Here is an 11,332-nt window from a genome sequence, read left to right on the forward strand (position 1 = left end):
CCTCACCCCAAACCTGAACTTATTTTGGTGGTAGGGCTTATATTAGGCCCACCTCCAAAAATCAAACTAGGGCTTATTTTTGGAGTAGGTCTTACTTTCGGGGAAACACGGTATATAGCAGCTAAAAGAACAGAGTAAGAAGAAAATCCAGAGTTTCTAAGGCTCTTTATAAGCAAATAGCAAGAAGCCAAAAATCCATGATAAAAATGCTGTTCCTTTTGTTCCTAATTCAAAGCTTCTGATATATGAGATACATAAAATATGATAAAACTTGAAAAGATACCATGGTGGGATTTTGCAGTCCAATGCTTTTCACAATAGTACCAGTTATAAGTTGCAACAGGTATCTGTGTGTGTAGGGCAAAAGTAAGATCTTATATAAACATAAAAAAACACAAGCCCTTACCAGAGATTGTGAAATTAATTTGAAATTAAAGTTAACAGATAAATGGGAAATTAGCCAAGAATGTCCAAATGTAGGACAGAACAACAAATCAAGAACACCCTGAAAGAAGGCAGTGTCAAACCATTCATACTATTGCCAAGAAAACTACATAGGAAATGTTTGACACAAAGGAATCTTTACTTTTTAAATCCTTCCCTTTCATGCCTAGATTGCAGCAGACACTAAGGAAGCGATTGCTTGCATCCAGAACATAGTGAAGTAAAAGCAAGCAAAGATAGTAGGAAAAAAACACAATTCACCATCTTCATTCTTGCCAAAACAAAAAGGCTCAGCTTTGGTCTTGTTTTTCAAATAAACCAGTATAACACCACCACCACCACCCTAAATTATTAACTTTTCAGTCCTCAAAACAAACTAGTGTCATCCAAATTGAACGACTCAACAAATCTATGTGGAGAAACCCTGAGTAAAACCAGGGTTCAGGAAAAGTAGTTTGTGCTTAAGAAGGTTGTGTTGATCTATCAACATGGAAACAGTGAATTTATAGGAGCACCCCAGTAAAGGCCTCTTTCATTCCGCCTCAAGACTTTCTCTCATCAAAGCTTAACCACTGGTTCTTCAGAGACAGGAGAAGCATTTCTTTCCAGGAACATCTGGTACACATAAGTATGAAACCATCTGGGTAAGAGCAGTAAAAATAACCTTGATAAGTGGCTGTTAATCTTGTCCCATGGAACTGGCTGGACTTCCAAAGTCTTGACCTTTTGGGGCAGAGTGGAGAAGAGATGAGAGGAGTGGTTTGGTATAGTTCCCTATTAATATGACTGGATAGAATCAGATGGGAAGTAGTTACTATAAAAGGTGCTGCATAGATCTGCATGGAACAGGTACTGAATAAGCTGACAAGGCAGGACTGACTGTTTAATCAACAAAATAGGAAGAAATACATGGAAAAGCGGCACATGTGCTCCAGCTCCACAGTTGCAGGTAAGAATCAGCTTTAGAAACTCTTAGACTGTTATTTCTAATCATTGCATCTGCAAAACCTACAGGCCAAATGGGGCAACTGGCTGAAAGTTCCTATGTCTTTCTTTTGCTTTTTCTCTTGCATCAATTGCATTTGTTGCAACCTAAAAGGAATATATAGAGCTCTTGGGGGGTGGGGGGAGGGGAATCCCACTGTCATGCTTTTCTTTTTGCAAAAGCTCTTTATATTATCCCCTCCATTTGCTGTCAGAGCTTTGAAATGTTAAAAGTGAAACCTCTCTGCTTATAAATCACATTCTCTGCCTTAAAAGTACCTTTTCCAGTTCTGACAGTATTGATTGTGGTTGCTTTGTGAGAAAAAGGCACTCGGTATATCAGCAGAAGCATTCAGTATTTAATCAATTGAGTTTATGCGCTCCAGCATTTACCATCATTTTTCTACGCATCTGGGACAACATTCTGGGTTTTGTATTATTTTGCAGCTTGCTAAAACTGAAGAGTATCCAGTTGTCCTTCAGTGTGTACACAGTCTAGAATTTGCTTTATCTGCTTATGTAAACACTGGGGTGTAGATATTTCTGAAGGTTTGCCAGGAGGAATCATGTTCTCATGTTGGAATACATGTTGCTTCAAAACAAGTAAGGAACAGTGAGAGTAAATAAGTAATGCCATATTTGAGGACAAAACATCCATGCTCACTATAGAATATGTCTGCACAGTGAAATAATTATTTTCATGTAGTTATTCTATCTGAATCTATATGGTTTGGAGAATCAGCTTTAAATCCTGTGGGAGCCATTACATTCACTGTATAATTTTGGGCTAATTCCAGTGTAATCTACTTCATGGGGATGGTGTAAGAGAGAAATGTAAATAAAGGTTAAAGAACATAGCCTTAAACTGCTGGTGGGAGACAGAATTGTTGTAAATAAAATATGTGGTCTTCCAGAGCTGCAAATCTGATTTATATTATAACACCTTGCCAAACAATAATTGAAGTTTCAAGCACATTTTGATTCCCAATGTAATATTTAGGGGTATGGCAAAATTCTCCCCAGTGTTTGGAACCATGTTATTTCAGTCATCCTCCATATTGTTATATGTGTTGGGGCAGGGGAGAATAGCATACAGGTAGACCTCATCTTAAGGTGACAATTATGACTGGAGTTTTTCTCACTAAATAATCATAAAGTATGACCATTTTGCTTAGTAATGGCAATCCAAGCAGTTCCAGTTCCTGGTGTTAACCAAATCCCATGGTTGTTAGGCAAGGCAACTTCCTCAGTAAGGGAAGCCAGCAGAAAGTTTCAAGTAGGTCAGCAAGCAGGTAAGGGCTACTGCCAGGTGAGAGAGGGTGCAAGGCTGTGTGCAAGTGGGTAGGAGTGAGGGAAGCAGAATGAGGGTTGATGAAGTGTGCAAGGGGTACAAGGAGGTAGAGCAAACATTGGAACAGGGTGTCTAGGAATGTGCAAGTGACCAGCACAGCACAAGTACAGAGGGACAGGTGGTTAATTGTAAGAGGCAGGGGAGATTTTTTCCAACAATTTGTGACTTTCCTGTTTGCTTTCCCATTGACTTTCTGGAGGTAGGAAAGGTTGCAGATGGCAATCATATGTCCATGGGGCACTATGACTGGTGATAAATGTGAGCCGGTTGCCAAGCACCCAGATCACAGTCATGTGACCTCAAGGGTGCTGGGATAGCTGGAATTCCAGGGCCAGTCAAAAACCATCATTTATTCAGTGCTGCCATAACTTCAAATGATGACTGAGCATATGGACATAAATGGAGGGCTATTTATTCAGCTCTTAAACCCAATCGACGAATAGAAGAAGTAAGAGAATGATCAAATTGTCTTCATTATTTTGAAAGATCCACCATGGTTCTTCTTACTTTCCACTAATGCACACATTCAATTTCTTGGAAAAAAAAGTATATTTCATTTCAATCCTATTTTACAGATCATGCACATGCAGCTTAAAGTCCATGTAGTATAGCAACATTTGACAGCAAAGCAATGATTCCCAGCCACAGTTGTTGGCAGAATAGTACATCAAAGAAAGTCTGATGGTCTCTCTCTCTCTCTCTCTCTCTGTCTGTATCTTTCTCTCTCTCTCTCTCTCTCTCTCTCTCTCTCTCCCCCCCTTTCCCTTTCTCTCTTTCTTTCTTTTGCCATCCATCTCACCCAGAGGTGACTCTAGGAAGTTTACAACAAAGTAAAACCTGCAGTACAAAACAGTAAAATATTAAAATAAAAATGATTAACAATTAGACTAAAAGATACCTAAAGAAATAAGCAATGAGGTGAAGCTAGCTAGAATCATCCCTCAATCCATTAGCCACTGTCAATATCCCCCATAAGGACCAAGCAACTGGCAATGTCAAGTGTTAAGGCCCCTACAAAAGGCCATAAGGGGAGGTGCAGATATATAACAATCCTCTAAAAGAGAAAACTAGCAAGCATCTTTATCACCAGTCATAGTGCCCCATGGACATATGATTGCCATCTGCAACCTTTCCTACCTCCAGAAAGTCAATGGGAAAGCAAACAGGAAAGTCACAAATTGTTGGAAAAAATCTCCCCTGCCTCTTACAACATAATTACATTTTTGTTTTGTGTCCTGCAACTTTGACCATCAAAATACTTACAGTACATCTTTAAAATGCAGCCCATGGCTTCCCAAAATAGCCAGTTGAGAAAGGAAAAATGTTTATTTCTTTTGTGAGATTTATACCACATCCTTTTTCTAAATGAAAACCAGGGAATCAAAGGAATAATAAAATCCTCTTTTGTGCTTAGCAGGAAAAACTTCAAGAAAGCTCCATGGGGATAAGGTGCTACTTATTTAATGATATTGCCTGTGTTCACCTCAAGTCCTCTCTATATGTATCTGTTTTTCTTTCTCTGCAGTTATGAAAGTAGTCCCTGGTGACATTGGAAAACGACTTGAGGAAATGGTGCAGCTGACAGCTCAGAATCTACCTCAGGTGGAGGTGACCAGTAGTTACACTATCCTCCGAGAATTGGGAAGTGGTGCCTTTGGGCATGTATTGATGGCAATCCACCATCACCAAGGTGGGTCCAGATTCTTATTTATTTATTTATTTATTTTTCACAGTTCCTTTAATATACCACAAACTAACCAATGAAATATAAACATTTTTTCAAGTATTTAACATTTGTTACATCAGTAATGCTGTAGGTATTATATATCGCCATACATAAATACATACATGTAAGTTTGGGTGCTGTTCGTCCATTTCCCCTTTCACTGTATCCACCCTCCTTCTCTCTCTTCCCTCTTCTCTTCTTTCTTTCTCCCTTTCTCCTTTCTTTCCTACTTCCCTCTTCTTCCTCTCCTCTCCTCTTTCCCTCACCACTCCCCTCCCATTTCTCCCCATTTCTCCTCCTCTTTCCGTCCAACCTTCCTACTTCCTCCCCCCTCCTCTACTCCCTTCCCTCTTTCCTCTCCTTTCTTCCCTCCCATTCCTCTTCCGATACAATTCAGGGGTGATGTCCGAGCAGCTCCTCTCCTTGGATTTTCAATGTCTATATTAGGTATGATAATATCCTTATCTCATTTTTCTTCCATCTAAATTAGTGTTAGCTGTCTTTTAAGCATATTCTCTTTTTCACCCACTCATAAAATTTTCCCCAAATTTCATAATACTCTGACTCTGTCTTATCTTTAATTATCATTGGCTCTCAACGATGGAAGCGTTAATACACCCCAATATGTTTAACATGGGAAACATTATAAGATATAAAGACCTACTAACAGACACGGGGAAGCTGAAAACCAAACAACAATTAGAGGAACAAGGAATAAAGATGGATTGGTACATGAGAACGCAAATACAATCTAGTTATGAAAAAGATGCTAAAATAGATGGTTTTAATTTGGAGAGAACAGAGTTAGATGAAATACTTTTGGGAACTGAAGAAAAATGGGTTAAAAATGTATAGCTACTTATTATATAGGGAATTAGAGGAGGAGCAAGTTAAGGAGTCAATGATAAAATGGTCAAGAAATTTTGGATATACGATTGAATTAGATAGATGGCAGCAATTGTGGGAAAGAAACTATAAACTGACAATGGTGACAGCGTATAAAGAAAATATGTACAAGATGTTCTACAGATGGCATATGTCTCCAGAAAAACTAGCTAAAATGTTTAAGGAAACATCTATGAAATGTTGGAAATGCCATCAAATTCCAGTCTCTTTCTATCATATGTGGTGGACGTGTACAGAAGCTAAAACCTATTGGAACATAATTAAATCATGGATAGAAAAGATGATACAACAATGTATAGAATTAAGACCAGAAATATTCCTGTTGGGTATTTTACCAGAGAAATATAGCAAAGAGAACACATATTTGATTATTCATATAAGCACTTCAGCTAGGATTGTGTTTGCACAAAACTGGAAGGCAGTGAATGCTCCTCCAGAAGAAGAGGTGATCAGGAAAATAATGGAATGTGCAGAAATGATTAACAATGATAATTAAAGATAAGACAGGTGGGTCCAGATTCTGAAGGCAAAAGAACAAATAGGAAAGGCTATGAACTAAAATAATTTGTAAAGATTGTCCAGATCTGGAAAGTGATATGAAGCAAAACAAAAGTGCCTTGGATCTTGCAGGAATTTAGCTCTTTAAATCAGTCCAGGCTCAGAAACACGAGTATGGATACTAATTTTATTTTTTATTGTAAGGCTACATTAACAGACTGTAACTGTTTTGTTAACATATTGCAAAAATATGTTGAGACTCTAGAAAGAGTGCAGAAAAGAGCAACAAAGATGATTAGGTGAATGGAGGTTAAAACATACAAAGTACAGTTGCAGGAATTGGGTGTGTCTAGTTTAATGAAAAGAAGTACTAGGGGTGACAGGATAGTAGCATTCCAATATTTAAGGAGCTGTCACAAAGAAAAAGGGTTCAACCTATTCTCCAAAGCACTTGAAAGCAGGACAAGAAGCAATGGATGGAAATTAAACAAGAAGAGAAGCAACTTAGAACTAAGGAGAAATTGCCTGACAATTAGAACAATTAATCAGTGGAACAACTTGCCTCCAGAAGTTGTGGGTGCTCTAATACTGGAGGTTTTTAAGAAGAGATTGGACAATGATTTGTCCAAAATGATATAAGATTTCCTGATTGAGCAGGGAGTTGGACTAGAAGACCTCGAAGGTCCCTTCCAACTCTTACTCTGTTAACACTGAAATGACTTCTCTCCTTCTCTCCTTTTACTCTCCAAAAAACTAGGTAGGGTCTCTTCTGAAATGCTTCCCAGTCCTTCTGTGGACTGAGATATCTTTTATATGCTAGTTGTCCAGTCTGCAACTCGTTTTCCTGACCTCCAAGGTCATTTCTACATACTATAATAATTTTCTCTAAGCATTAACCTATCTTATAGAACTGTTGTGGGAATAAAATGAAGGAAGAACATCAAATGCATCCTACTTGCATATCAAACTAGTTTAATCTAGAATAAGGAGAAGTTAGAACACTGGATTTCTTCTTACTTTCATAAACCAAACCCTCTTCTCTTTCAGGAACTCCCATGGCATTGAAATTTGTACATAAAAAAGATACAGAGCTACAGGATTTCCTTAGTGAATATTGCATTGCACTGACTTTGGGGGCGCACCCTTGCATTGCCACTGCCCTTGGGATTGCTTTCCAAACACCCCAACACTATGTCTTTGCACAAGAATTGGCATTGGCTCATGACCTCTTCTCTCTCATGGTGCCAAAGGTAAGTACCTACACTAGACTTAGGGAGATTCAAGCCCACGCTCAGCCATGGGGTCTCCAGTTGGTGTCTCTCATCCCAATTTTCTCAGTTGAGGGTCACTATGGGGATGAATAGTAGTACTAGGCATGACATTCTGAGCTCTTCTAGGACAGCGTTCTTCAATGACAGGGGGAGTGAGAAGGAGAGAGGAAGAGATGGGGGGAGAAGGAGAGAGGGAGAGAGAGGGGGAAAGAAAGGGAGAGAGAGATTTCCTCCTAAGGATATGGACAGTATTTTCATTGCTCTCCTTAACGCTGGAATTATTCCTGTTAAATTTAGATATTTTATATATATATTTTTTTATTTTTTAATTCCATTTATATCCCGCCCTTCTCCGAAGACTCAGGGCGGCTTACAAGCTTAGCAGTAGCCTTCATTCTATGTATATGCCTGCTTATTAGGGCTTTCACACACACCCCAGCGGCATTATTACAAAGTCAGCTTAATTGCCCCCAACAATCTGGGTCCTCATTTTACCTACCTCGGAAGGATGGAAGGCTGAGTCAACCTTGAGCCTGGTGGGATGCGAACCTGCACTAATTGCAGGCAGCTGGTTTTACTTAAGGAGGCATTAGCCCACTGCTCCACCAAGCAGTGGGCTAATGATATATATATCATCTCCCTATTATCCAAGACTATTTAATCTATATCATGAACTTTCAGCCTATATAAACCATGCTTTTGGTGATGAGATTGAATTCAAATTTGCTTTTTTGGACTGCACAATTCCAGCTGGTTGATACATTCCTTATATTGCACTCATGGGTAGAAGAAATATTTTGAAGCAAAAAGCATGTCTTTGTGACACGAGGCTGGCTCCTGGCAGTTATTAATGCTTCCTTGAGTGAGGGGTGCTTCCCTGCCACCTTGAGGTGAGGCCCATCCTCAAGAAACCTGCCTTGGATCCAGCTATTTTAAATAACTTTCATCCTGTCTCCAATCTTCGCTTTCTTGCGAAGGTTGTTGAGAGCGTGGTGGCACGGCAGCTCCCTTTGGTCCTGGAGGAAACTGAGTATCTGGATCCGTATCAATTGGGTTTCAGGCCTGGGTACAGCAAGGAGACGGCATTGGTCGCACTGGTGGATGATCTCTGGAGGGCCTGGGACAGGGGTTATTCCTCTGTCCTGGTCCTATTAGATCTCTCAGCGGCTTTTGATACCATCGACCATGGTATCTTGCTGCGACGTCTTGGGGGGTTGGGAGTGGGAGGCACCGTTTTACGGTGGTTCTCCTCCTAACTCTTGGGCCATTTGCAGACGGTGTTGGCAGGAGGGCAGAGGTCAACCCCGAGGCCCCTTAGTTGTGGGGTGCCCCAGGGGTCAGTTCTCTCTCCCCTCCTGTTCAACATCTATATGAAGCCACTGGGTGAGATCATCCATGGTTTCGGGGTGAGGTATCATCAATATGCTGATGATACCCAGCTTTTCATCTCCACCCTCCACCACCCAGTGATGCCCTCGACGTGATGTCCCGCTGCCTGGAAGTGGTACAAACCTGGATGGGGAAGAACAGGCTCCAGTTCAACCCAGCCAAGACTGAGTGGCTCTATGTACCGGCATCTTGTTTAGTCCAAGAGGTTCCGTCTTTGGTTATGGGAGGTGAGGTGTTACCTCCTATTGATAGGGTGCACAACTTAGGCATCCTCCTGGATACACGACTCAGTTTTGAAGATCATATAGGAGTTGTGGCCAGGGGGGCATTTGCCCAGGTTTGCCTGGTGCGCCAGTTGCACCCCTATCTGGACCGAGATGCTCTACATACGGTCACTCATGAACTTGTTACCTCGCGTAGATTACTGCAATGCTCTCTACATGGGGCTGCCCTTGAAGACCACCCGGAGGCTCCAGCTGGTGCAGAATGCGGCCGCGTGGGTTGTGATGGGAGCATCCCAATACTCCCATATTACACCCCTCCTGCGTGAGCTACATTGGTTACCGGTTGTCCTCCGGGTGAGATTTAAGGTGCTGGTTCTTACCTATAAAGCCTTACATGGCTTAGGCCAGGGATATTTGCAGGACCGTCTGCTGCCAGGAATGACCTCCCATCGCCCGATGCGCTCACACAGGGAGGGCCTCCTCAGGGCACCATCGGCTAGACAATGTCAGCTGGCGACCCCCAGGGGGAGGGCCTTCTCTGTGGGAGCACCGGCCCTGTGGAATCAACTTCTCCTTGAGCTCCGGATGGCCCTGGATCTCCGGTCCTTTCATCGCAGCCTTAAAACATTTCTCTTCCATCAGGCTGACCTGGACTGACGATAGGGATTTTTAAATAGAATATTTTTAATATTTTATCATTTTATCATTGGGGCTTAATCTTTTTTAACATTTGTATTATTGTGTTTTATTATTGTTAGCCGCGCTGAGTCCTTCGGGAGATAGGGCGGCATATACGTCCCAAAAATAAATAAATAAATAAATGTCTTTAACTGTTGCACATGTGTCTGTTGCTCAGAAAAAGGTGGTTCTTCCTACTGTGAGAGAAAGGAAAATGCTTCTTTGAAGATCATATGAACTGTTTGTAAAATAATTTCTAGATTATTTTGAAAATATTTTACTAGAAAGAGACAGAAAAGGTCATCTGAGCTAGTTTTTGGATGCAAGACACTGTGTTTGCATTAGGTGATAGGCACTAAACACATCCCAAGCTTATGCCGTTTTCCTCTTCTTGGTTACGTTTCAAATTACTTCTTGGATAGCTGCCTGAAATGTGAGTGCTTTAAAAGACTTTGTGTCCCCTTTGCTGGCCTTACAGAACAAATCAGTAAATCAACTGTAAGGTGTTAAAAACAACTACCACATATTTAAAAGTACCCTAAGATCATGAAGAATCCTGTTTTAATTCTTCTTAAGAGTCCAAAAGGACCAGGTAGTGGATCCAGATATTTCTTCTCATTTTCAGAACAATTGTGAGGCATGGCTTACAAATGTGACCTTTTATTTCTAGGTTGGCATACCTGAGCAACAGGTAAAGCGCTGTGCCCTCCAGCTTGCAAGTGCCCTGGAGTACATGGAATCCAAAGGGCTAATCCATCGAGATGTCAAGCCAGAAAACGTGCTGCTCTGTGACCCTGAATGCCGGCGCATCAAGCTGACTGACTTTGGACTGAGCTGCCCAAGGGGCCATGCCATTAAGGCCCTGCCTGAAAGTCTGCCTTATACCGCACCTGAAATGTGTACCTTGGGCCCCAAAGCTCATCTGGAAGCCCAATCGAGTCTTGACACCTGGGCTTTTGGAGTGCTGCTGTTCTGTGTGCTAACTGGCTACTTCCCCTGGCTTACAGCTGTGCTCTCTGATCAGTATTATCGCAGCTTTGTCTCCTGGCATCGCAGCCCCCGTTTTGTTTCACTCCCAGCCTATTGGGGACGTTTCACTCCCCAAGCATCAGAAATGTTGCAAGGGCTCCTGACACCCAATCCAGCACTCCGCAGCCCTGCCAAAGTGATTATGAATTACATCAAAACACCTTGGTTGTTATCAGAAGTTAAGAGTCATGTCCGACCCAGCAGGGAACTTCTTGGCACTACCCGGCGATGCTAAAGACCAGGTGTGTTGTTAGGAGAAACAAGAGGCTCTGAAACCTCACCTTAGCCCTTAAAGGACCAACGATGTCCATCAATTAATAAAGACATTTTGTTTGGTAAAAATCAGTCGCACCAGAGAAACAGAGAAAAGATGACTGGAAAACAAAACAAACTGCTTTCCAAGCAAAGATGGAGAAGCCGACTCAGGGAAAACCTATGTCAGTCTTGGAAGTATTTCTATCCGATCTCCTGTCTCTGCTCTGGATTACAGCTTCAAAAGATTTGATTTCAGTCTTTCCTTAATCAAGAATTATCCCTCAAATTCTTAAGTTAAAGCTTCTTAAAAGGAACCAAGTAAAAAAGCCCCCAATACTCATAGCTTTCTTCATTCATTATGGATTAGATAAAATGGAGTCAGCTTAAAATTTCCTAGGAATGCATAGGGTAAAAATTAGTGATCCTGTTTTCTAGTCAAATGCAAGAAACATATCTGGTATTGTTGTGAAGCATAGAGTCCTGTTTTTTGAAATCAGCCCAGGAAACTTGGGTATAAACAAAGATGATCAATGAAGAATTATATAGTTCTTTGTTGAAAGCCATCTTATAGTATCTG

At 41.2% G+C, this 11,332-nt stretch overlaps 1 protein-coding gene across 1 annotated transcript; it reads left to right on the forward strand.

Annotated features, from left to right (window-relative positions):
- The first annotated feature begins 1,300 nt into the window (after window positions 1-1,300).
- LOC310650335 (serine/threonine-protein kinase SBK2-like) lies at window positions 1,301-11,102 on the forward strand. Its single transcript, XM_083379241.1, has 4 exons — window positions 1,301-1,393; window positions 4,305-4,469; window positions 6,957-7,159; window positions 10,142-11,102. The coding sequence occupies exons 1-4, from the start codon at window positions 1,354-1,356 to the stop codon at window positions 10,733-10,735; spliced, it is 1,002 nt and encodes a 333-aa protein (XP_083235367.1). The 5' UTR covers window positions 1,301-1,353; the 3' UTR covers window positions 10,736-11,102.
- The last annotated feature ends 230 nt before the right edge of the window (window positions 11,103-11,332 follow it).

Source organism: Vipera ursinii (assembly GCF_947247035.1).
Source record: "Vipera ursinii genome assembly, chromosome: Z".
NCBI classification, from domain to species: domain Eukaryota; kingdom Metazoa; phylum Chordata; class Lepidosauria; order Squamata; family Viperidae; genus Vipera; species Vipera ursinii.